Source organism: Podarcis liolepis, assembly GCF_965112155.1.
Source record: "Podarcis liolepis genome assembly, chromosome: 2".
Classification (NCBI taxonomy): Eukaryota; Metazoa; Chordata; class Lepidosauria; order Squamata; family Lacertidae; genus Podarcis; species Podarcis liolepis.
Window position 1 is genome coordinate 83,698,705 of NC_139555.1, and position 27,502 is coordinate 83,726,206.

The 27,502-nt window shown below is 42.0% G+C and overlaps 1 protein-coding gene across 2 annotated transcripts in view; it reads left to right on the forward strand.

The window, feature by feature from the left end:
• Nucleotides 1-27,502, forward strand: part of NCKIPSD (NCK interacting protein with SH3 domain) — a 93,475-nt gene that overhangs the window by 36,636 nt on the left and 29,337 nt on the right. Inside the window, exons 2-7 of one of the 2 annotated variants that reach the window (XM_083489307.1) lie at nucleotides 2,402-2,514; nucleotides 4,499-4,694; nucleotides 8,850-8,879; nucleotides 12,626-12,713; nucleotides 17,101-17,699; nucleotides 26,830-27,000. In XM_083489307.1, the coding sequence (XP_083345433.1) occupies nucleotides 2,402-2,514; nucleotides 4,499-4,694; nucleotides 8,850-8,879; nucleotides 12,626-12,713; nucleotides 17,101-17,699; nucleotides 26,830-27,000 (1,197 nt within the window). The remainder of the gene's footprint in view (nucleotides 1-2,401; nucleotides 2,515-4,498; nucleotides 4,695-8,849; nucleotides 8,880-12,625; nucleotides 12,714-17,100; nucleotides 17,700-26,829; nucleotides 27,001-27,502) is intronic. The other variant, XM_083489308.1, reaches the window with a different exon arrangement.

Genomic DNA, 27,502 nt, shown 5'->3' on the forward strand with positions numbered 1-27,502 from the left:
TGAGACCACATAACACCAGTCTTGAAAGATCTACATGGCTCCCAGTACTTTCCGAGCACAATTCAAAGTGTTGGTGCTGACCTTTAAAGCCCTAAACAACCTCAGTCCAGTATACCTGAAGGAGCGTCTCCACCCTCATCGTTCTACCCGGACCACTGAGGTCCAGCGCTGAGGGCCTTTTGGTGGTTCTCTCACTGTGAGAAGCCATGTTACAGGGAACCAGGCAGAGAGCTTTCTCGATAGTGGCACCTGCCCTGTGGAATGCCCTCCCACCAGATGTCAAAGAGAACAACAACTACCAGACTTTTAGAAGACATCTGAAGGCAGCCCTGATTAGGGAAGCTTTTAATGTTTGACAGACTATTGTATTTTAATATTTTGTTGGAAGCTGCCCAGAGTGGCTGGGGAATTATTATTATTATTATTATTATTATTATTATTATTATTATTATTATATCTGGGTAGCTGTAGCTAGAACTCTGCTGCACTAGCATGGGAAGAGTGGGGAAAGAGTGCTGGGCAGAAGCCTTGGAGCCAACCAGCCACTATCTCTAGAGCTAGATCCATGTCTATCAAATACTGGAATAAGTGAGTGATGGCAAATGTAATGGTGGACTTTGTAGCAGGTTTTAGCAAGGAGTGGACTGCACAGCTCTCCCCCTCCCTACTTTCACAGAATGCCCCTAAAGCTGCAGACTTGCAGTGGAGGTTGGGATTGGGCTTCCCAACTTCATAACATGCTGGCCTTTAGTGGGTCAGAACCCACTACCAGGCCACAGCCTGATCTAAGTTGGGTTGCAACAGCAGTATCCAGCACCGTACAGATATATGTAAAATAAAAATAGGAATGGGTTCTTAATTGCATGTTTGGGTTAAAGGTGGGTCCTGAGTTAGCAAACATTGAAGACTATGGATCTATTGAGCTCCTGGTTGCTCTTCCCTTCAGATCAGGGCCTTTTTGTACTACGTAAACACTTACTGATTAGTCAGAGGAAGTTAAAAGAATAGCCATGTTCTTGCCCAGCAAGAATTCCTTCTCCTTGACTTCACCTTCACATAATGCTTTCTCCATTTTCCACCTTCCAATTTTATAACTTTCATTTCGTTACAACTCCTTCAACTTTCCAACAGGACCTTGCCACTTCTAACAGCAGCATACATAACTAATCCAAGAAAGGTCTCACTCAGTATGTCAGATCATGCAGAGCCAATATGTGAGTGTCAATGATGACTTGTGCCTGCAGTGAAGCGAATGGAAGACTGTAGCCAACAGTCATCAACATTCATTTGTTTTCATAAGCATATTAAATGTCTGGGGTAGATAACATTTTGGTGAATGTGAGATTCATGATTTGCCTTAAAAAGATTTGACAAAAACAAAGCTGGTTGATGAAGGGCATGCCCATTTGCTTGGAGAACAATAGCCATAGGGATAACCTTACTACAAGGTTTCTGTCTAAAGGGGCTATAGTGCAACATAAGTAGGATGAAAATAAACCTGAATAGTTGTGGTATAAATGGTACAGGATTTCAGAAGTAACAGGATATGCGCTGACTGGAAATGAAGCAATAGGACCACCCTACAACTTTTGCCGGTGCAAGCAATATTTAAAGTGGGATATGTATGACTACCCTGATAACAGCATGAGCACAAATCATCATGAACGTGCAGTAAAAAAGGCTGTCAGGTCAGGAGGAGCCTCAAGTGGTATGAATCATGGGATAGCTGTTCTCAGGTGTCTGGTTGCCTGACGTATTTCAAGTCAATGCTTGCGCCTATATTTTTTCAAGATGGGTGTTGGGGTATGTGGGAATCTAGCCCCTTCCTTCTATTCTAAACGCAAGCAAAGATAGTGGAAGGAAACACACTTCAAATTGTCACAACTTGCAGTGGAGGGTGGAAGAGTCACTGTGGCAATTTGAATGTGAAATTGATCTGAAGAGCTGCTTTGCGCCTCTGAAGTCTTGCCATTGATCTTCATGTAATGAATTGCTGGGGCTCCAGGGCCCAAGATGGGTGAGTGGAGTTGTGATGTATCCTCTGCTGCCTCCAAACAAATGTTTTTCTACTCTGCCAATAAATCTTGCACAGACAGAATCCATTTTGTATATTACTTTTTTAAAACACACGCATACACACACACACACACCCCTTGGGGTTTATTTTTTGTTTATTTTTAAAGAAACTTTTATCAAATACCCCTAAGAAACAAAATGAGGGAATTGATTTCTGTTACAAATGTACATTGTGGTTGAGTACCAAAACAATGAGAGAGTTTCAAAGTCTGTCCATAAAACAGAATTAAGATGGCTACGCTTGTCAGTTTCACGTTGTCATTATAAGTGTTGATGGGGAGATGAAAGTGAAGGTGTTTAACACAATGCCTGTTACATTCCTTAGGTGCTGGAACAAGATGTGGTTCTGCAGTCTATTGACAGAGCTATTGAGGCCATTCATAATGCCGCAATGAAGAATGGGGGGAAATACAACTTGGAGCAGAGGGATGTCCTCCAGTAAGTACAGCAAGCAGGACTATTCAAGACAGTATGGAAATAATGTTAGGGAAGGCACATCTGAAGGCAAATGACTGTAAGGCATGCGGTTAGCATTCAGGGCCAAGCCAGGTGTTTAGAAGACACATGGAGCGGTGCATGCTGTATCACTTTTTTGTACTCCAGTCTCATCAGGAATTGTTGGAGCTAACGCCTGATTGCTTCACATCTCTGCATAATCACAAAACCTGCTCTCTAAAAAATAAAATAATACTAACAACAATGTTATTATTTGTACTCCGCCCATCTGACTGGCTTGCCCCAGCCACTCAGGGCAGCTTCCAGCATATACAGGATATGATAAAACATCAAACATTAAAAAGAACCTGGTGCCTCCAGAGAATGGAGAGGGAGGAGGGAGCAACGAGTCCTGGAAGCCTAGAGCTTCCTTAGCTAGCAACTCCTCGCAGTCACTTTGAACCCCGAGAAGCGCAGAGGGCGGAGCAAGGCAGACACATTCAGAAAAATCGGACTAAGCACAACCCAATAGTGGACAAAGAAACATGGGTTTTCTGGAGAGGGTCCCGGGCAAAAGTAGAAAGTGCACACGTGAACCTCAGGACTTTGCTAGCAATTCTAGATCAGCCCTGAGAAACTATCCATTTACTACAGATTTTCTCATGATAGTCCCACCTAGAAAAGGCTGCTGTGTATCTGGGCTTGACATGTGCAGACACAATCTTTCTTTTGTAATATATTTTTAATTGTTTTTCAATTGGTGGAGTGTTATCTGGCACTAATAATGGTGGCTACAACTACTACCCATTCCCTTTCCCAGCCCTGCCCACCCAATAAAGGAAAAGGGGAAAAAACAGAAGAAAAGCAGTAGGCTACTAGAATAAGCAACCCAATGTAATAAGCAATAAGGAAGACAAAAGGCTTGAATATGCAAGAAGAAGTGGGAAGGGTAGGGAGAATGGGATATAGGAGGGATGTGCAGCAGCAGAGGAACCCAGATAATATGAGAGTCACAAAGAAAACCATGCCATATAAATGGGAAGATGTCAGCATGCTGGCCAGTGATTAAGCGATGCTAATCCAGACACCCTCCTGGGGGAAACATGAGGATTTCCAGTTGTAATAAGATGATCCTTTTGGCAACCAAAGCACCTCTATGAATCTAGAGCACCTGATTTTTCAGAAGTGCCCATAGAATTGGTATGTATTCCAGATCAAAGTATTAAAATTTAAGGAAGAAGATAAAGCCACAGTAGTTTCATCACAAATTATGTGCAGGTGCCAAGATACCAAAGAGTTGTGTAATCTTGAAATCAATGAAGCTTTCTTTCCAAGGTGGTAACCAAAGCTTAAAATGCTGCATTCACGCTGTTTGCAATCGAGTTTCATTGGAGGGGAAGTAAAGAGCTTTGCAGAGTTTCTTCCTCTAAACTGAACTCCTTGGTTTTCTAGGCTAAAAATGTCTGGTGCCTGCAAATCAAAACAGGTTTTCTTTCCAACATTGGCACTTCAGTTTCATGAGAGATACATTCTTTCCTCGCACACATCTTTTTGTTGTCAAATATGTAATGAATCATGAACAAAAGGGCAAGAAATAGTAAACCTTGCACACCATGAGTAGGAGATGGGAACATTCATTGGGAGGAATTCAGCATTGCACAGTGGAAGCTTTTCAGCTTGTCAGATGGAATGATCCCCTCCCCACTTGCATGTTGCTCTGGGAGTTCTCCCAAGCCCCTCTCAGAGCCAGTTTCTAAGGGCACAGGGAAGTGGGGGAGCCCTGTTGTGAAAGTGGAAGACCTTGCAAAGGCACTCATTAGATGAATCGTGCCCATAGCTCAGTGGAATTGGATTCATTCTGCCGTTGAAGTAAGATCTTCAAGGTCAGTCTGTGTTCACAGTTCAGTAATATGACTTCAGCTTTGGAACTCTGGACCAGTCCTGTGAGCTCTGCTTCCTCAATATGGCTGTTGTTTTATATTGCCAGGAAGCTGATACATCATCGGAAAGAAACTGTTTCCCGCAAAAGTCACTCGCCGTCCACTCAAGGAATGACTCCATCTTCCAGTGATCATCACCTGGACCTAGCCAGGCAACCCAATGGCGTCTGCAGGACTGGATATGAGCGACACCATAGCTTGCCTAACACAGATCCACAAGAGGAGGAAGTTGGTGTTTACCAGGTGAGATCTGTGGCATATTTAATCCTTTATCTTACAAGATATCTACTCCATGTGCTAATCGTGTCGAATTTTTTTCTTGGGTGGGAAAGAGAGAATTTCCACCTCTTACACTTAACCATTTATAGCTGGCTGTGAGTGTTGATCCTAGAGACTAAGTAAAGAGCTGGGGTTTTTTATTGGACCTGCCAGCTATTTAGTTCAACCTCCATTCGTTATTTTATTGAGCATAGGTGAAAATATGTTACATGCCACCTGCTGTTTCTTGTCAGTGTTCTATTTTGAGAATGAAGGAGGTGACTGCAGGTGATATTAACTGAACGGCAGCTTGAGATCAGTTCTTAAGTTGTGTTCACTACAGTTGACAAGCGCTATAGAGTAGCTGAACCTGTGATAGACCTGGCTACTGTGTATGATGGTTTCATTTGTAAAACTTTTGGGAATTCCCAGGAAGAGGCCAATAGGAGAGAGATTTGTGAGAGCAGATTAGGGCATTCAGCAGTCTCGTAACTCGCTTTTAAAGAGATGCTGATTTCTCAGATAAGTTGGGGAAATGTATTTGGGACAGTGTTTCTTGTTGTCTTGCCCGTTCTTCGACAGATTAGTTCTTTTAACTACAGTGACTGCTTGTTCCCCAGTTTACTGCATTGTGCAATATGCCCTAAATTTTCTGTGCTGATGATAAACTAAGGAAGGAAGCACAGGAAATATGATTTGTAAGCAGAGATTTGTTTATTTAAGGCATTTATATCCTGTTTCTCTAAAAAGACTGTTGGAGCAGCTTACAAAAATTACCGTATTTTTTGCTCTATAAGACTCACTTTTTCCCTCCTAAAAAGTAAGGGGAAATGTGTGTGCGTCTTATGGAGCGAATGCAGGCTGCGCAGCTATCCCAGAAGCCAGAACAGCAAGAGGGATTGCTGCTTTCACTGCGCAGCAATCCCTCTTGCTGTTCTGGCTTCTGAGATTCAGAATATTTTTTTTCTTGTTTTCCTCCTCCAAAAACTAGGTGCGTCTTGTGGTCTGGTGCGTCTTATAGAGTGAAAAATACGGTTGTACTAGGCTGGTCCATGGCACACTAGGAAAAAAACAATGGGAGGGACAAAGGAAGCAAAACTAAATTTGTAGACATTTAAACATATTCTGAGACTTCTCTGATGCCCGTGTATGTCTTTCAATTGGTAGGATGAGTTCTGAAGGTGATAGTACAGTTTGCTGGAATTACTGGCCCAGTAAAGTATGGGTTCCTTTCCCTCCCAAAGGAACAGGGAGACTCTTCCTTCAGAAATGACGTTATTTGTCTTAGTGGTTGTTAGGACATTAATATTGACGGGAACTATAAAAAAGGTCATCTGAATGGAATGGAGCATGTCATTTGCCATAACAACTTGTTTCTTGATCTATTTATATCTACACTCAAGGCAAATAAACTCATTAGATCTCCTTTGGAAGAGGCCAGAGAATGCTTCTCTATAGACAGAAAAATGAATGATGGAAATCCACTCCCCATCTGTATTCTCCATCATGACCCTCAGTGCCAGTGAAGCTCTAGCAAAACATGAAGTGCCTTGACTAATAGGAAGGAAGCTTCCCAAACCCAATTTGGCTATAAATCCTACACAATCTCTTTTGAGTGTGCTCCTGATGGAATGCGCTTTGCACTGTGATAAACAGATGATGAATTTAGAATCACTGGAGAGAAGATACTTTTTGAACATCCAAATTGAAGAAGACCAACCTGTCAGCTATCCTGATTGTTAAGATTGACTTCTCTTTGGCGCTATCATCACCGTTGTTTCCCAAGTAGAGTTGTTAGCAAAGGTAAACAGGGAATTGCTGCCAAAATGATATTGAGGATGGGGCAATGGGGTTTGGAGGACACCTGTCGTAGGGCACACATCTTGCAGAGCCAATGCCCCTCCCCAGATACTTTTAAAGATGCTTAAAAAAAACAAAACCCCAGAAACCTTGGACTTGGGGGAAGCATGTTCTGTTAGACAGCTTGCTCTCAGCCCCCCATACTAGGGATTTTCTGGATATCGGGACATGTGCTCCTTTTTGCACAAGAATCTCTAGCTAGCAAGGGCATGCTAAACCTGAAGTGATCAGAACTTATTTAAGGGTGTGGCTTGTGATATGGTCTTACACGTGAAACCAGCTTGCAAGGAGAGAAGGAAGATGGAAGTAGATTCGCCATCAAACAACCCCTCCCCCCACCATTTCTTTTCAGTATTCCCTTGTTATTGTTGGTGCTTCTCTTAGAAAGCATCAAAGCATCAGCAGCGTGAAATTGACCTGATTCTTTGAAATTTCACAGGCTCTCACTTCTGGTCGACATCCAGAAAAGCAGCAAGCAGCAAACATGTTCAAAACTGGGCTATTCTTGTCATTCTACAAAGCAAGGGTAGATGCAGAGGAAACTCAGGCAGCTTCAACATTGAGAGCAGAATTGTGCTTCATTATGGAAATATGCCATTTCCAAGCTTGTGTTGCCTGGTAGTGCTAAATAGGGACGGGGCATTTACATGGGAGAATTCGTCAACCACTGAGTGGTATTGACAGTGTCCCTCTCCCGGTCATTTTAAAAAACTGTTCTGCCCACCATCATGGGCTCTGAGGCTGGAAGAAATCTGGCTGTTGGGAGAAAAACATTCTTGTGAGTATTGACAGGGGAGGATTAGCAGGAGCTGTTGAGCTTTCTTGCCCGCAGGCACACGAACCAGCAGGAATGTATTTGAGAAATATAAATTTATTTGCCTGTGCAAAGCATACTTACAGCTACACCTGCGGCTGAGCTTCCAGCCTTCATAACAATAATGAAGGTGTTCCTTTATAATCTTATGAAGTCTCAGACGGAAGTTTTAAAAATAACTCCTGTTTATGCAAAACAACAAACTATATTTGTCTTATCTGTGTTGCATCCTGTTTTGGGGGTTTTAAAAAGATTTCCTGAACACCACCCAGGACTAAAGTACAAATTTTCATCGTTTTGTAAAAAAGAAAAGAACAAATAGGGGTCAATTTGAGAAGTTTGATGGAAACCATTGAAAAACCAAGATCCTTTTCTTAGCTGACTGCAATGGAACGTTTAAAATATCTGGCTTATTTAGTTATATTTATTTGTTGGTTTCCAAGTGGCGTGAAGCACTTTTATTTGCAGTTTTGCACACTGCCCTAGAATCCTTTATTGGAGCGCTGCTAAGAACTTAAATAAATAATATAAAAACAAATTCTGCTGCTTCCTCGTCATACCAAGCAGTTCTCAGAGCCTTTAAAGTTTAGAGAATGCCAAGGTTTGAAGATTTAAGTTGACTTGGTGCATGTGCATATACATAATCTTTTAGGGCAGGGGTGGCCAACTCCCAAAAGACTGCGAGCTACTCACAGAATTAAAATCTGGCAGTGATCTACCCCCTTTTTGGGGGTTCAGGTCAAAGTTGTTGGTCTTTTTTAGGGAGGAGGAAAGCCCCGATTTTTGAGAATTCAAGGGGACAAAAGGGAAAAGCGCCACTCACCAACGGATCACTGGCGAAGCAAACAGCCTCACTGAATAAACTCCGTCTTCCATTCTGCAGATCGTGCAACGATGGAGGGTGGGGTGAGGGGGCGGAGACGGATTCTGTTTTACCAATGCTAAGGAAAGGGACCCAGCCATCGACCGCAATCTACCAAAACCTCCCAGGGATCTAACAGTAGATCACGATCGACCTGTTGGACATCCCTGCTTTAGGGGAAAGGAAGAGGCATTTTGCCAGTATTTTGAAAGACATCCTTTATGTCCTTAACTCCCAGCTGTCTGATATTTATTGAGATGAAATACCCATAATTTCTAAATGAACAAATGAGTTGTTGTCTTTCGTTAGAATCATGTGTAAGCATTGCCATTTTTCAAATGAGTAACACTTTTTTCTTTAAACTTAAAAAATAAATAAAGGACTGAGCTTGCACTTCATCATGGTTTTAAGTATTGTGTTTATGAACTGTAACTGTTAATTCTGGGCTTAGAGTAAAGAATGACTGTGGAAGGGAAACACATAGGCCTCACTATGGTAATGTAGTGAATGGGATGGAGCTGTTTAAATAGTATCTTCCATTTTTTAAAAAAATCATTTCATTTTATCTATTTATTTATTTTTTATTCTGGATTACGATTGTCAGAATGATAAAAGGCCAGAAACAAAGTATGGCGTAAGTTAACATATTTTATGGTTGTAGTTTCTAACTCCATATACCCTAATTTTAACTTTTTAATACTTAAGTGTAAAATGTTCTGCAAAACATAACCATAGGCTATGCTTGTTCTGTTCAAAAACTGCATTTCATTTTAGTTTCCATTTCTCTCCTGCCCACTGCTGTTTAACCAATAATGTTTATATATAATTCCTAGTATACCGTTGACATGAAGCTGCCACTTGCAAATCACTATTCTGCAAAATACGCTGCTTACACTAGAATATGCAAACGACTGGCTGTTTGGGATGCATGGAGTTCCACAAATAAGCTGGCCTAAGCACATGAAAAGTTCTGAACATTTTTCTTCAAATGAACATCTTTTGAACATCCTTTAAAGCAGCAGCCGCCCCCAACCTGATACCCTTTGGGTGTTGATAGATTATAACCCCCTCAGTTTCCAGCCAGCATGGCCAGTGGCCAGAGATGATACGACTTTTAGTCCCAAACATCCAGTGTAGCTTCTAGAGGAGCCAGGTTTGATTCCTTTTTAGTTTATTTATAAAGCAGCAAAGCATAAAATAATAAATTCAACAATAGACTAAAATAATAATTTATAAAACAGTATGTGTTTTAGATATAACATGCAATTCAGCAAAGCAATAGGACCTTGAGCAAAAACAACCTCAGCTTCCACCAAAGGCCTGAGTAAACAGATGTGTCTTAAGTAGATGCCCCAAGCCCAGAAGTGTTGAAGCCACTGGTGTCTCCAAGAGCAGAGAATCACACAATCTACTATACATCACCACACAGCAAGATGCACCTAATGATGGGACAACTAGAAAGGCCCACCAACAATCTCTATGTTTGCACTTTTTAAAAACATGAAAACCATGAAAACCAAGACCAACACTTGCAAATCAAAGGAAGCATGCCTAACTCATTGTGCAGTGGATTGGAGCCATACTTGCGAGGAGTGTTAAAGACCTCCCTATCTTCCAAGCTATGTTTATGATCCAAACTGGGGCCCCTGCACTGGCAACGTGTGGGAAAGAAAGAACCACTTACACATACAAGCACAGCTACATATCTTAACATAATGCATAGTTTATCTCTGAGTGGTGCATCCAATAAATCGGCATTCACCAAACCGATGCCCTCCAAAGGTTTTAGATTACAACCTCCATAAACTGGAAAGGTTGCTACTAATAGAAGACACTGGGCATTCCTTTTGTAAATGCTGTGTCCTTTTCTAAGAGATCACTCTCTGTTTAAGGTGTATCAAGAATGAGGAACCTGCAGCCCTCTGTGCTGTTGGGCTGCAGCCCAGCTGCCATCATCCTTGGCCATGCTAGCTGGGGCTGGTTGATGGTAGGGAGTCCAAGGACATCAGAAAGGCCTGAGGTTCCCCATTCCTGATGCGTATGGTGAGATCTTGTTTCTGTGGTATATTACAGGTCCCATAAAGAGCACTCATAAGTAAGATGGCTTTTTTTATTGAAATACTGTCACAGAGTTGGAGAGTGTGGAGGACTAGATGCTACTGAGTTGCCAAAGGAGCAACAGATGGATTGGGAGATGGGGTGAAAGATGGAAGAGCTATGGAAGACTCTTCCAAGATGGAAGACTCTTTCTTGGGGAGCTAACCAATAAAACACACACAGAGAGAAGGAAGGACAGAGCCTCTGGCTCCAGGATATTTGAATCCTCTGAATTTCTGCCCCCCCCCCTTTATATACTTTTATACTGCCATTTTACAGGGTTTAGGTTGTGTTCTTGTTTTAATGATACATTACCTGTTTTAGACTGTACTCTGCTTATTTGAAATAATAATCAGTATATTTGAATAAGTATAAGGAAAGGACTGTCCTTTTTTTCTGGGAGGGGGAGAGAAGAGAGGGAAAAACATAGATGAGGAAGAAGAGTGCAAGAGACAAGTTGAAATTTACTCAGAGTCACAAAGTGATTTCATGCTCTTTATTCAGCTCATAGTGGTGAGGAGGAATGAATGAAGGTCCCCTCACAGTATCTGCTTTATATACATTATTTACACAATGGGCTGCACATGATTGGCTAATTCTGGAATTCTACTGTAAGCCAATCAGGTTGTGGATTCACTTCTATCTGGAGCAGGATTGGGTGGTTCCTGCCAACCAATCATACTGCTGCATTGTTCTAGGACCAATCAGACTGCTGTATTCTGAATCCTATTGTTCTAGGACTAATCAGACTGCTGCATTTTGGATCCTATTGTTCTAGGACCAATCAGACTGCTGCAGTTTGGATCCTATTCAACTCAGTACATAACACAAGTGCTGGTCCAAAGGGTGAGATTTTTGGTCTCCACCGTCCGGACTCCTCCAAATAAGCATTGGTGTCAAGAGAGTTGCTTCCAGCTGCCACCTGAGTGGCAAGAACTCCAGGAGCAGAATGAGGCCAAATAGAGGAAATCAGGTGCAGGACCCCTGTGGCGATGTAACCCCTCAGAGCCTTAAGTTTGGGGAAGTGGGCTAAGGAGCCCAGGATGACGTGTGCCATTGGATGGGAAACTGTTCTCTAGCTGGCTAACTGCTTTTGTTATAACAAACACTAATGGGAAGCAGTGTTAAAAACTGAGATATGAAAACTAGGAGCTAAATGGCACCTTAAGCCTAGGTTATGGGCACAACAACTGAATGTCTAGGTGTGCTTTTTTATAACAAGAATACAAAGCTGAAAAAGAATGAACTGCAGCTAAAATAATACGTTCATTTTTCACATGGTCTAGTCCTTCCCCTGCCCACCCCCCTAATATTCTTAAGAGGGTCTCTTCTCCAGTCTTCAGAAAGTAGCTGAAAGTGGGGAGGCAGAAAAAGGTCCTCCTTTCCTTCCACTCTGCAGTTTTAATCTGAAATTTTAGGCGCAGTACGGCGCCTAAACTGATTGTGCTAATGAAATTCCCTGTTGCAAAATGCGCCTAGAACAATAGGAGTTTCTAACACGGCTGGGAAGTGCTTCTTCTGTATCCCAAAAGAAGGAAATTGAGCCTTAAAACCTAGAGCTACTTCTGTCTAATCCAGATGTCACAGACAGACTATCTAATCTAGCCTCTGCCCCACTCATCTCCCCCCACTGCTGATCAAGCTATGCAATTAATATTCCAGCCTTATCTGCTCACAGAAGAATTGTGTGACTTTGGAAGTGTGCTAGCTGTAGGGAGCTCTAAGCACCGTGCACGAGTCAAAGCTTTCCTTGTCAGGAGCCTCTGCAGGGAATGAATGGCATTGTAAATGGCCTTGTCTAGCCTGAGACTTTTTTCCGGTCTCAGTAAAAAATGCTCTGAATGCATTAATGCGAAGAAAACCTACATGCTTCTAGTCTTTGTCTTTATCCCTTTGCGAGCATAATTTGTTGCATGGATCGCTCCGAATGCATCTAATATGCACATGGTTTGCTGCCTCTGTGGAGGGGCTGAGAGGAAGGCAAAGTGTACGTGTTTGACAGGTCTGTGTAACACAAGCACACAGTGCACTGCTGAACGTAGCAATTAAACATGCTGCTTGTCTTGTCCATGGGAGGGAAGAAAGCGACACGTTCAGACGCTTCCGCTTTGCTCTTGGAGGAAACTGATTATTATTAACATTGTTATCCTCCAGCGGCATCTTTAAGGAATGAAAAGAGCAATATTGGGACAAATTTGTGCACACAGAGAAAAAAAAATGATTAATTTTTTATGTGCCTGTCTTCGCTACTTCCTTTGATTGTTCTAAAACCTTTTCTTCTAGATCCCACCACAGCCACGCCGTGCGGCTCCCGTTACTCCGCCACCGCCAGAGAAATACAAAAACACACAGATGGCTGCCTCTGTTAAAAGTAAGAGAAAAGCTTTTTGCGGCTGTATGACACTGAGGATCAGATGCATTGCTCAGCTAACTTATTTGGTTGTCAATGATTAGGAATGTGGAAAACTTGCTTATAGTATGTCAGGCTGTTGATCCGTCAAGCTCAGTATTGTCTACATCACGGTGGAGATCCTCTGAGTTACAGGCCTGGTTAGGCCCACCAGGCCTCCCTGTTTGAACTGTCAGGTCGTTTTGGCCAAGCCACGTCCACCTGCCTTATAATCATCTGGTGTGGGGTGGGTAACGTACTGCTGAGCTACTTCTGGCTGTGTGTGTTCCACAAGATGGAAAGGAGTATATTATAGATAAGAGTTTATTCCAAATGTTTTGCTTTTGTATTTTTTTGCCATGGAACTTTGAAGAAGGCTTGCAGTCCTAGAACAATTTTTTCCAATTGTTCTAAAACCTTCTAGCAGAAAGCTTTCCAAACTTCTCATGTTGGTGACACACTTTTTAGACATGCATCATTTTGCGACACAGCAATTCAGTTTTACTAGCAAACCGGAGGTTAAACTAACCCCTTTCCAGCCCTGGAAGCAACGTGGGGAGCTTTTGCGTGACACACCTACACACTGTAGCCGACACACTAACGTGTCACGGCACACAATTTGGAAAGCTCTGTTCTAGCATGATTTCAGCTAGTTGAGAACTTCAGGCTGTTCCCATATGATTTTTTTTTTTTTTTTTTTTTACAAAACCACCAGTCCTATGACTTAAAGTTGTTATCATGGGAAGATTTTCATGAGTAAGCACACAATATAAACATGCGTATTTTAGAAAGCTCAGGAATGGATTGGTGTATCTTTGTGTTCTTTGTGGCTAGATTTAGGTATTCCAGAAACTGCTGGAATCTTTCATCAGTTAGAGAGATACATGTGCCTAGGGCTCCCACCTTAAGAATTTTGGTTCTGATAGTAACCTGGAGGGAAAACTTAAGAGATTGATGATAAACAGCTTCATGGGAACCACCATCCCTCCTTCTTCCTTTCTAGTCAGTTTCAGATGAGCTGGAAGTGGCAGTGGTTGGTCTTTCCCAAATGACCTGGCAGTATTTGAATGACAGACAATGCCTCTGTGCAGTTAGTTGCTTTGGCTAAGGTGCATAAGCACTTCTTGTTGTTCTTTGGAGTACTGCAACCAAGTGTACTGAGAATCCCAGCTTTCCCCTGACCAGGATGTGATAATTCCATAGATCACCAGGGGGAGCCCACTAATAATGCAATGATGAAGGGCTCAATTAAGAACGAGCTTTCTGGGAACAATCCATCCTGCTCTTTGTTCAGAGCTGAACATTGTAGAAGCGGTGCTCTCGGGAACCATATTCTTTCAGCTTTTACCAGGAGGGTGTGTCAGTTATGTAACTGCTGGCCGTCACTGATGTATGTTCATTAAATCTGAAATGCCCAGTGTTGTTGAGAACAAAGCAGATAATTCTCCGGTGCTATGCTTTTTAGAAAAATGGATTATCCAAAGGGTCAACCTTATTCAACGGGAACTATTTTCTTCAGGAATGCCCAGTGCAGACATAAAACATAGCCATGGTTAGAACCAATCAGCATTTGTTGCTTTATCCCTGGTTAAGGTTCCTAAGCTAAGTGTTGCCCCTTTAAGTCACCAGTGAGACCCACTTGTCACCTTGTAATCAGAAATGTTTGAATGTCGGAAGCTGAGCTTAAGTCATAGACCAGGGTTGCTCATTGTGGATTTCAGTCAGTCCTGACTACTTCTAACCATAGTTATAATAGCTGTACACACAGCCTCTTTGCCCCTGCTTCACTCTTCCTTTCATGCACATAGCAAAACAAACCAGGAAATTGCAGTTAATCAAAGCTTCCCCTTATGTCTGAAATGGGCAACTGTGGTTAATGCCTTCCAAACAAGTCGGGGAACTAGAGGTGAATTTTAAACCATAGATCCATATCTGGCTTGCTTCTAAGCCATTAGTTTGGGCATGTTACCATCGGCTTTCTGCCTGCTTCCCCTGCTTATGCAAAGGGAGGAGTGAAGAAGGAGCAAAAGGTGCATGTATAGATTCAAGCTGAAATTTTCAATAACAATAACTCCAACACATCTAGAATCAAGAGCACTAGGAAGAAACTTTGTCCAATAATTTTTCCATCTGTTTCCTCTTCAGAGATAGATAGCTAAAAATCCAAAAAAGTTGGAAGGAACCATGAACCTTTCTAAACTAGGGACATAGTGAGGCAAATACAACAAAAGCAACTCATATTGCTTATAGGAGGCTTGAGGTATGACGGTCAAAGTATTAGATTGCGTGTAGGTACTAATAATTTACTTAGTACCAGATTGAGCACATACAATGAGTTTCATTATTTAAAGTTTAATCATGCTGGATTATTAGGTGCAAAGGAATTTAGGTGAAAATTTATACTCTGTTGAAGCAACCAGGCAAATGATAGCATTGAAAACTTGGTGTAAGGAAAACAAACATTGGTTAAGCATTATGACTTAGGCCAAAAATAATAAAGTATAGTACTTAAACTTGTGCATTACTTGAGTCCTACTGGTCTTTGACCGTAATAAATTATCTGAATCTGAGTCCTACTCTGTATAGAAAAGAGATCAGTAGGTACAGAGATTACCAATGTTTCTTTTAAATAAATAAAGGAAAGGAAATATTCTGGAGCCAGATCCTGCTAGGCGTGTGTGCTGAGTTCAAGGCAGTGAAAGCGTGTTAGTGATTCATTAGCAATTTTAAAAATCTTTTTGGGAATTGAGAATAAATCTGTTCCCCTTTGGTTTTTAAGAGTGGTGGGTAATATAAAAATTATACAGTTAATCAAGAATTAGAATCAGTGTTGTTGCCATTTGAAAGTACTGCTTCTTTCCTTTTACAGATAAGGTTCTCAAGTTGTTCATCTATGTCACTATTTACTATATATACTCTTCCTTGTCTTAGCAATGAAAGACTGACTGGGGGATATATAGTAGCCTATTTTGGGAAGATAAGGAGTAAAACTTAGTACGGAAATGCAGGCAGAATCTTAAACAAGACATTCCAGCAGTTGGACTGTTCATACATATATGCTTGATTTGCCTTGAGTATTCGGGTTTGTGAAGGTATGAGTTTACTGCTGCAAAAATAGCATGGTACTTAGAAAGCCTTAACCAGCAGGATTGCTGAAGAAAATAAATTACGCAAATCTAATAAATTTATTTATTTATTTTACTTATTAGGTACAAACCATTCCTATTATCTGTAAAAGTTGCAACTGGTTATTTCCACTTCTTAAAAACGCCAGCCATGCAAGAGCGAATCGTAATATAATGCAACTTTTTTTTGTTACTGAAAACCAAAGGGCATCCAGAAATTCCATGCAGGAGGAAGATCTCTGACCAATTTTAGGATAAACCTTGTGAACCAACATCCCATTGTGTTAGTTAACAAGCTAAAGGTCAGAGATGCAGAACTTTTTGGCCTGGAGGGCCAGATCTTTATCTCCACCCCACGGGCCAGTTTTGTCAGGCGGATGGGACCACATACTGGTCAGTCATATTACAACATAATGATGCCAGGTGATTGACACCTGTCTAAACACAGTGCTCTTCACAGTGCTTTCCAAGCATCCAACATCCAACTGATTGTTGGGCACTTCTGAAATGCTGCGTGAAGCACTTTGTAAGCCGTGCACTTGGCGACTGTCAACCAGCCAGCAGGGCCTGCAAAGCCCATCAGTCATCATCCTATGACCTCACTTAACGTCCTATGACTTCAGACATATGTTAGGTGGGCATGGCTTACCTGAAATAGCCTTGTGAGCCAAATGGACAGCCCTGGCAGGCTAAGTTTTGCCCATGAGCCACAAGTCTTATAGATGGGTGGCGGTCAGTACCTTTTAGCCAATGATCTCTGTTGTTGACTTCCGTAGATAGTACATTCTCAACTGGTGCTTGAAAGTAGCTGCAGAAAGGAAAAGGGGGATGCTTCAGCAATGGGCAGTTTTCCTCTTGTAATTTGAAATATGTAAGAAACATTATTCAAAAGTAATAGCTGTATGCTTAAAAATGAAAGAGAGAAAAAAGTGCATCTATTCCTGTGGGGAAAATCTCTTCCACCCGCAGATTAATGCTTTTTAATAAAAACACTGGGATCTTTGAAGAAAATTCATGTCTGCAGAGCAGCTTTTTCTCCCTTGTTGGAAAGAGGTTAGTGATCAGGAATACTCAAGAGAGAGTTAATACAATTTTGCTTTGAGATAAGTGAACCAGGAAGGCTAGTTAAACTACTTTGGAAGCATGCACAATGTGCTTCTTAATGGACTCTGCTGTTGCAGTTTGTTTTTTCCCCTCCTTTCCTTTGATGCTGTTGCTAAGACATTTTAATCGTTGCCTTTCAGACGCAGTTGAAATCACCTCTCGGTCAGTTTCTAGTGCCTCCTCTGTAAGCACAACTTCGCTGGATACCTTGTACACTGGCTCGACAGAGTCGGCTCTCCCGACTGCTACTCCCAGCCCCAGCAACACCCCTCCCCCTGTTCCCAGCAGAAGTGCCCACACGATGGCATCGCACAGCTTGGATATTAGCCCGCCAGGGCAAAGAAAGCATGGGAGTGCAAGCAAATCAGCCCAGACCAAGAGGGCTGCCCCACAAGTGCCCGTGCAAGCAGGGGCTTCAGGTGCAAATGACGAGAAGACCGTACAAGCCAAGGAGACTGTGCCAGTTGCTCCAGAGGAGGCAGAGGATTTTGACTCCCTTTGCCCGGAAGATAAAAAGCCAGCTGATCTAGAGGATCCAGATCATGAATCACCGAGCCTAGTAGTATCTGTGCCAAAGACAATAGGCGCTGAATTGATTGAACTCGTCCGCAGGAACACGAATCTCAGCTATGAGCTCTCCCGGGTTGCCATTGGTGTAGTAATTGGCCATATCCAAACTTCTGTTCCTGCCACTAATAGCATCATGGAGCAGATTCTCATCTCATTGGTGGAAAGCAAGGTAGGAAAATACATAGGTTGAAAAGCATTTTCTGTGGCTTGCTGGCTGATGAACTTTTTTTTTAGAAGGCATGGGGGCTTTTTTTGGTGGGCAGGCAGTAGTAACATGAGTTGGGAGCTCAAGTACTTAGGTGATATCATATTCTGTCCAGCATAAGAGTGGACATATCCCCTTGAGGATATGTCGGCTCCTTTAGAGATGGTTGAACTCCAGACTAGCAGGATGTCCTTGATTTTTTTTTGTTCTAGAATCCCAAGATCCACCAGTCACAGCCAGGTGCAAAATACATTGAATAAGAATTAAATAATTTTGAGCCCAGAAATTTGATTCCGGAACCAGAGCTGAATTGAGGTCACAGTCCTTTCAGACAAGAATCCGCTCCTAAATACCCCTGCCCCCTGGTGTGTCAGAAGTATAATTTGTAGCCGGGAAGGGGGTGTCGTTATTGTTAAACAATTGGGAGTCAATAATCCTTGCCAATCTGCTTCAAATTACCCAGATATACCAGTATATCCTGCTTTCTGCCCATCCCTACTCTATGGTGTATTTGTCACCTCAGAAAGTAGCAGAATGCATGTTCAGTTACTGAGCTTTATTTATGAAGAGATGGTAGAATTACTAAACACTTCATATGCCAGAAGAACAGCAGAATAAAAAGGGAATGGGATCATGCGGTCTTGTTGACATCCTTATTGGTAACTAATACACTGGCAATGTAGGGTTAGGCATACAGAGAAAGAACTGCATAAATTTGGCCTGCATAGATTGGAACCCTAAACCAGAGATGATTTAGGCAGCAACTTAATGACCCTGGTTGGTATAGACTGAGTTAGTGTTATAAAAATAGCAGTTGGCTATAAAGGGAAAAAATAATACAGAATCTGCAAAGAGGTGGGAGAACCATAAGCAACATTGGTTCATTGCGAGGTCCTGTTCAGATTATTTTATCCAAAACCACATCCCCCCCCCCCTAAATTAAGAGTTCTAGAGATAATGCTGTTACACTGCTTTGCGTTCATATGGCCCCAAAAGTCAAATCCTTTGGTCTCTGTCCCTGGGGTACGATGTTTTCTTTTTCTTTTATTTATCTATAAGCTAGTTTTGTTTCTATCCTGCTACATCTTTTATTTACCAGTGTATGGTCTGAGGTCACTGCCTTGCTGAAGCTAAGCAGGCCTGGATCTGGTCAGTGCCTGGATGGGTGTCCGCCTGGGAACCATGTGTAAAAATTAGTGTAAAATAATCAAGTAACATCCTAGCAACATTATCACAGGACAGAAACAGCACCAAGAGCATTGCCATAAAAAGTGTGTTTGAGCTCAGTGCGCTCAATGACATGGAAAGCCAGATCTCCCACAGCTATGAATTACATGTTGTGAGCACTGATTATGAGAAGGTCTGATCTGTGTCCTCTACACCTCACAGGTAGATGGATGCTTAACACAGATTCTGATGGGTGCAGCATGTAGGGCCAGGTTTATGCTTTGTTCACAGTTTCCAATTCCCTCTTTAATGCACCAAGTGGCATCTTCAAGCCACTTGAGCTATGCTGGAACTGCTCGTTCCCCCAACATTAAATTGCGCACTCTTGCCACTGACTCCATAGTCTGTCTGGCTAACTGGCTTTAAGTGGAAAAATATTAAATTCAGTTCCTTTCTGTTGTGTGGTAGTGGAGAAGGAAACTTCCTACTGACCTCTAATAGGAAAGCTTTATTGATGCTGGCAAGATTACAAAAGGGTTTAGCGAGGCATACAGATATGGAAAACTGTTTTGCTCAAAATTCAGATCAAATCGTAATCCAGTTAGCTGTCCATAGTGAACACAATCGCTAGATGCAGCAGCGGAACTTCACATTTCTGGGATCATGTGACCACTGGGTAATCAAGATAATTGCTTTTTAACTTGATAAAGATGGCGTATCAATACTCAGCCTCAATTCAGCAGAAACCTATAAGCAATTTCATGCTGCAGCCTTTTCTCCCCACAACCTGTCTCCAATTTGGCTTAGACTGTTGGTTTCTGTTCCTGTTCTATGGCTCAAAGGAAACACCTACTTCAAGCTGACCGTATCCTGATAAAACATTAACAAAACCAATTTTTAATTGAAGACTGGAAATGTGTGGAGTCTGTGCACCAACTTCTCGTGTAAGGATAATTTTAAAGGGCTGTATCCAATGCTACTGCTACTCAGAGTTGCCCCATTGAAATTAATGGGCATGACTAGCTTAGGTCTCTTAATTTCAGTGGGTCAACTCTAAGTAGGACTAGCACTGGATCCAATCCCAAATGTGCAACCTCTCTTGTCACTTTTTCCCAACTCAGAAAAACAAGACCGTGGTTTTTCCCCCATTTGGCAGCGTATGGCAAAAAATTATCAATATTATTAATTCCATTTCTGTACCGCATTGTATTTTAAAGAAAATTTTCAAAAGTGTTTTAGAACACATTAAATAATCAAATAAAACGATCCAGAATAAAACATTACTGAAGAAAGTCAAATATAAAGTATACAGTCAAAGCAACAGGGCAGCCAAGAGTGTCTACGAACCCAGGCAATTTCCTTAATAATTTAGTGGGAGTGAAGAAACCACCAAAATCTTAAATACAGAGCTAAACCACAATCCTAGAAGTATCGTTCTGAGTTTGAGGGGTGGCATGTAACAGTATTACTTCATGATTCATCTCAAGGTCAACCCCATCCCAATTACCTTTCTTTTAGCTGACTATAACAACCTAATTGCATAGTGTTTGGGTGAACTAATTCAGCGCCTATTATAAAATAAAACCTACAAGCATGAAATTGTTGACAAGGGAAGCCATGTGTATAAAAATTATTCAGGGCCAGCAACAAATTTAAAAAACCAAATTAAAATTGTGATGATAAAATGTTGGGGCAAACAAAGCCTTAGAGCCCACATATTTTCACAATTGCTCTGAAGCGCTTTCCCCACCTTTTAACAGTCCACTTTATTTTCCTCCCATCTCCCATCCACAGGGTTTCCACTGTGAACCAAGCCGTTAATGGACTTGAACGAGATTAATCTATTAGCAAAGCTCTCTAATCTGACTAACTTCTTGACATATCATGCACCTCCTTAATGCGATTTCATCACTAACTCCATTTCTTTCACTCGCACTGCTAGGGTCAGATCTGCTCTTATTAAGTAGCTAGCAACGATTACTGCTGTATAGCCACCCCATACAGTTGTTTCCCGGAACCAGGCTACGCCTTACGAAAGCAACAGCCAACTTAAATGATTTACACTACAGTATTTGTAAGATGTGCCTTAAGCTCATCAGTGTTTGTCATTCTGCATTTGGAGGGCAAAATTATACGCGGGAAACATCCAATCGCAATCTTTTCCGCTGAAGAGAACATGGTTATTTTGGGAAAGTTCCCTCTGCTGCTATCTCGCCTCCACTGCTAACAGATGGAATGACAATTGTGCTGTGCAAGCATGGCTTCACTTCTGCAAAAGCTGCTCCGCTCCTTTCCCCCTAAGTCCTGGCTATCCATTCTAGAAAGCCAATGGCACTCTCAAAAAAATGTAGGCAATATTTTTAAGGGGGGGGGGTTGTTTCTTTGTTTTTTGAGTGGGTGTGCACAATCATCTCCCCCAAGCCCTAAATAAATAAATAAATAAATAAATAGGTATCATTGTATATTACTCCGCTGATGACTGTGTGATAAATCCCTGTACTAACCTATGCTTAATGCAAGAGATGGGGCTGCCATCTCAACAGCACACCCTAGGAGACTCCAGCCCAGATTAACAGTGCCGAGTGAGACAGACACTTAATTCAATTTACTGAGCCTCTCTCTAGGGTAGAGCCTTTGGAAACTTAGTGTTTCATTTAGGAGCAAGCTCAGCTCCCTGGCTGAGTGTGTAGTAATTACAGGGTGTTTCCTTCCTCCTTCTTCTGGAGTTATAATCCTCTTACAGAGAAGGCTATTTTACAGCGCAATGGAGGCAAGTGCTTACAGATGTTCAGCAGCACCGGACAGCAAGAGGAGTTTTTTTGGCTTCTCCTATTGCAATAATTATGCTTCCCCCACTTTGCCTGTCAGGTATTCCCATCGTCATCTGTAGGCCAGTCACTCAAGCACTCCTTCCACAGAGTTATTGGGCCGCAAAATATGCTTTGGTGACTGCAGTCAAGGGACTTAAGGCACAGCCAGGTTTCCTGATCCCAGAAGGATCTCAATGTTTGTCTTGCAAAACTGGAAGCGCTGAACAGCACCGGACACCAAGCTGGGTTTCTTTTATTTATATATAAACTCACATTTATTTCTATCCTTGTGTGTGAATCCCACCACAGTCGCTTCAGCTCCTAATGTAGTAACTTTCCCTGTACAACTAGTGATGGCTGTCCAATTCCGGTACTTATTTCAGCTCTGGATCTGGCTCTCCCATATTTATAGGAGGAGGCAATATCATGAAGCATTTTCAATGGAAGACCCCATAGTAATGCAAGGGGCATAGGCCCCAGCCAAGAAAAAGCAAATCCTGTAGCTGCTTATAGATCAGATCAAACTCCTACAAGAGGATGTTTGGAGCTATTTAGTCGAGGGAGAATTTTTTTAAAAAATGAGTAAGTGGGGATGCTATGGAAGTTCACAAAATTACACATTGTGCAGAGAAAGCACACTGGGTGATTTTCTCTCTCTCTCCTCCTGTCATAATAGTAGAACCCAAAAAGCCATCCAACGAAGCTGAACGGTGGGAGATTCAGAACAGACAAAAGGAAATGCACAGTGCATCTTTGCGCAGTGCATAGTTAAACTATGGAATTTGAAGTCCAAAGACGGCCAACATTAAAAGAGGATTAGTCAAATTCCTGTAGTATAAGGCCTATAATGACCATTATTCATTCGTGATGGCTATAGATTACATTGAGTGTCAGAAAATCAGTACCTCTGGGTACCAGTTGTTGGAGATTATGAGCAGGAGAGTGCTGCTTCCCTCACCCCCTGCTTGTAGGCTTCCTGCACAGACATTTGGTTGGCCACTGCAGAAGCAGAATGCTAAACTTGATAGGCCTCTGGTCTGATCCAGAAGGGCTGCTCTTTTGATCTTATGGATGAATGCATGTTTGCCACACTTGGATATTAAATAAAATGTGCAGAGGGCATGTGTGCAGGGGCACTGAAGTTACCACAGGAGCAGCTTACACGGTGTGCGAGTGGGCCTTCAGCAGCCTGTCATTATGAGGATGTATGTTCTCTTACATTGCCCAAATGGGCAATATGTTAAAAGGCAATTTAGAGAAATAAGTGGAAACCCAAAGCTCAAGGGAAAGCTAGCCTCTACTGACATTTTAAAAAGAAGTCTCTCCTACATCAAAGGAGGCCTGAATTACACCTTTGGCTAGATTCTCTCCCTTCCTGCCTTATTTAGGTATATGAGAGTACCTGAGAGGTACAAGTTCCTTCTTTTTGAAATTGCTTCCACTATAGAATAAGTGCAAGGACACCCTGGCAGTCTATGTGCAACATCAGAGGTATGAGTATATTTCTTTTCCCTTGATCCTTGTATTGCATGAGCACAGCAGCAAGGCAGGCCTGAATGAAAAATACCACAAGCAATTCATCCTTCAAAAGAGCACATTGGGAATAAGTCTGTGGTAATGGATTCTAAAATTGATTTAGTAAAGCAGTGCTTTGACTTTTAATTTAAAGTAGGAGGACAGAAGAAAGGATACAACTAATTAAAGAATGTAATATGAAGCCTGAAAAAAGGTTGAGAGATTTAGTATAGAGCAGCAGGAAGCTTTAATCAATGATGATCTCTTATTCCATTTGGGAGGAAAAAAATTCTTAGAAAATCTTTCAGCTCCCTCCTCCAATTCTCACTTTCCCCAGAGAGAACATAGTTAAAGTTGTTTGAGAAAGAAGCACTTAACTTCATGCTGAAGCTAGCACTGCTGTCCATACACACTTCATGAGTTTGGGAAAAAAAACATGCTCACATTCTCCGAAACACTACTTATACTCAAAAAGCTTGCTTATACTCAAAAATTAGTCAAGCACCATTTTAGCTTGAGGCGCCCTGATGGGCTGCACAGAGGTTCCTTGAAGGAAAGACCCTCAAGACAGGGAATTGCCCCCACCCCCAATAGCACAGGGACCATGCTGCCTTGAGTCAACCCCTTGGGGCTGGGAACAACGTCTCAGTGTTGCAAACCTGTGAGGCCACTGCCTCAGCACTATGCCCAGTGTTCAAAACTCCCATTGTTCCAGGCACATTTTGTGACGGGCAATTTCATTAGCGCAAGCGGTTGCTGAGCTCAGGGCGCCGTACTGCACCTAAGATTTCAGATTAAAACTGCAGAGTGGAAGGAAAGGAGGATCTTTTTCCGCCTGCCCACTTCCAGCTGCTCTCTGAAGACTGGAGAAGAGACCCTCTTAAGAATATTAGGGGGCTGGGCAGGGGAAGGACTAGACCATGTGGAAAATGAACATAATATTTTGGCTGCAGTTCATTCATTTTCAACTTCATATTTTTGTTATAAAAAAGTGCGCCTAGACATTCTGTTGTTGTGCCCGTAGCTTAGGTTTTTGTTGTTGTTGTTTAGTCGTTTAGTCGTGTCCGACTCTTCGTGACCCCATGAACCAGAGCACGCCAGGCACTTCTGTCTTCCACTGCCTCCCACAGTTTGGTCAGACTCATGTTTGTAGCTTCGAGAACAGCTTCGAGCTTAGGTTTAAGGTGCCATTTAGCTCCTAGCTTTCATATCTCAGTTTCTAACACTACGCTGCTCCCACACTGCTGTTGACTATTCTAAAGGTCATCTTATATGGCACATTAGTTAAGCCCTATCTTGCTGATTACAGAACAAAGTTAGTTATTGTACTAAGCAAATAGCTGACTTGGATCTTGAATCATTATAGTTCCGTGATAAGTTACATCAACCCAACTTTCAATCCATATACACCCAGGGCACACATAGTGGCTCTTCGGGAAGAAGGACTGGATATAAATTTAATAAATGCACGAGTAACATAGTGGAACTGCAATTATGGCTGCCCAGCATGGATAGAGGGGAAACAGTTTTGAATGTGCAGCTGCCCAAATACACTGACCTTTGACTTCTTTATCATCATGGAGAGTCTGGTCATGATCCCTCAAAATGACAGTGTAAAACTAGGGCCTAACTTGTCTTCCAGCGACACAGCTTATTTGTGCACCTTTGCTCGCAAACACCTTTTGTTTACACTCTAGCAATGAAACACTTTAGTTCTGCACTCTTCAGACTACCAACTCTTAAATAGTCAGCCAGCTACAAATTTAGTTTATTTCTTACCCAACTGGCAATATTTCACTTCCATGCTCTCCTCTATCCATACTTCTGGATTAAACGTTTGCTATTTGGGAACTTGTGTTGGGAACTCGTCTGATCACATAATAGTTCTGCATGTACCTTAGCATCATACAATGCTTCTCCTCTGGTTTGGGTCATATTATGGTCTGAATTGATCTGTTTGTGGAAAATCCTGTCTCAGACCATAGGGCTGGATAAAGACCTCCATCACTATAAGTCTATGTGAAGATAAAAGCATAAAGTTTTATCTTGGTCCTGAACAAATGTTGCATGAACCATCTATAAGGCTCAGTCAGTGTGGATGCACAGAACAAGGGCTTATTTATTGTGGCATCACTTGTTTGGGGACACCCCTCCAGGAAAAGCCTGGTTTTTGTTTCACCAAGCTTTTGTGGTTTTCAGAGCCTAGTATCTTTTGTCCTTATTCCACTCTCCCACCCTCATCCCAAATATAAGGCCTCAGGTTCAATCCCTGACATTTCAAGGAACTGTAGTAGGGTCAGCATGCAGCTAAGTGAACTAATGGTCTGACAGTATAAGGTGGCTTCCAATTTCCTTCCTTGCAAATTGCTTAGATACTGAGAGATGGCATTTCAAGGTGCTGATGGCAAATTCTAGGGCATGTTTTGCATGGAAATCAGGCCTCTAGAGAAATCATCTTGCTCAGTTCCAACCATGTGTTATCCTTTCTACATGAATTACTTTTCAAAGATCCCCCCCATCCACACTGCAAGTTAGCCAGCTAAGGAACTCTTGGCTGCATCTAAGCAACTGCCCCTGTATCGTTTTTCTTGTTGTTGGGTGGTGGGGAGGCACCCCAAAAAACATTAGCATGATCCTTTACCTGTTCCCAATATAGTACCAGTAGCGCTCCGTCTAAGGAAGGGAGAGAAAGGGTTGGAGAAATCTGATAGAGTTAACAGTGCTTCTGTTCTCACAGTGTTGATTTAAAATGAGGTTGAATGAACAGTGTGATGGGAGATGGAGATTCTTACCATCTTAACTCTAAAATGATGCAAGGCTCTTTTAGTTGGGTTCCTAGGGCTATGATTTTCATCACATTTTGCAAGCACATCGGGTCACTTTCATGCCTTGTGAGAAAACAAAAGTTGCACAAATAGGGAGAAATGGATTTCTAATCTTCAAGAGAATCACAGTTGCTTTATACACCTCCTCTGCCAATGTGAATTCATTTGTTTAATCAGGTTAATGGCATAGTTGGCAGGTGCAAAAACCCAACAGTTGTAAGATTCCCAAATTGCCTCCTTCCTTACAGATATGATTGTGCCCAATGAGCTGTATTGTGTTGACACTTCTGCTCCCCAGGTTATACACATCTTTGAGGAATATCGTTTTCTGTGTACCAGCTGAATTAACTAATTGTTCAAGCTGTTTGCCATCCGTTTCCCAGGACACTGAGCAGAACAGACATTTCAGTTTTCAGAGTACTAATTCATGCTTATGACTGAGGGTATTCTCATAAGTGATACTAACCCCATTAAACCTCTTGTGGCTAGTTCAAATAAAATCTTTATTATGGCCAATGACCATTAAGAAACAAAGGGTAAGAAACAAATAGAAGACATTGTCCTGATGTGGAATAAAATAAAGTAAAATAAGTCACTTGTGGCATTTTTGGATGCCTGTACATGATTTGCAAATGGCAGTTCATTGAAGGCCTTCACTTGGAAGGTGCACTTACCTTAGCCATTTAAATCTCAGTTGAAAATTAAATTATAGTTGAAAACAAGTGCTTTTCCAGTAAGTGTGTCCTGTTAAAGCGATGTGTATTATTTTTGTTGCAGGATCTTTGTTCAGGACTGCCTTCTGGTCAGATCTCCCATGATGAAGAGAGGCTAAAGGTTATATTTGCAGATCTGGCCCGCCATAAAGATGATGCCCAGCAACGCAGCTGGGCCCTCTATGAAGATGAAAACGTCATTTGCTGTTACTTGGAGGAACTTCTTCGTATTCTGGTAATTTCCTGCTCTGGCTTTTGCATGGCTTGAGTCTTTGTTACTTTCTCAGACTTCTGTTCAGCAGAAATGTAAAATTTGATTTATGTATTATTTATTGAATTTATACCCCCACGTATCCTCCCAGAGGAGCCCCGAGTAGCAATCAAGACAGGGTAACTTAGAGCTTTCCAAACTTTTCATGTTGGTGACACACTTTTTAGACATGCATCATTTTGCGACACAGTAATTCAGTTTTACCCATTAAACTAACCCTTTTCCAGCCCCGGGAGGAGCGCGGGGAAGGGTTTGCTCAACGCAACTACACACTGCAGCCAACACACTAACATGTTGCGACACAGTTTGGAAAGCTCTGGTGTAACTTTTTAGCTGGGGTGGGAGATGAAAAAAAAGAATGATGCAGATGCATTTCTGTTATGTATGTGGCATGATAACCTTGTCTTGATCCATATCTCTCTTGAGAGGCCAGCATGTGTACGAACAGGAATGTGAACTGAAATGT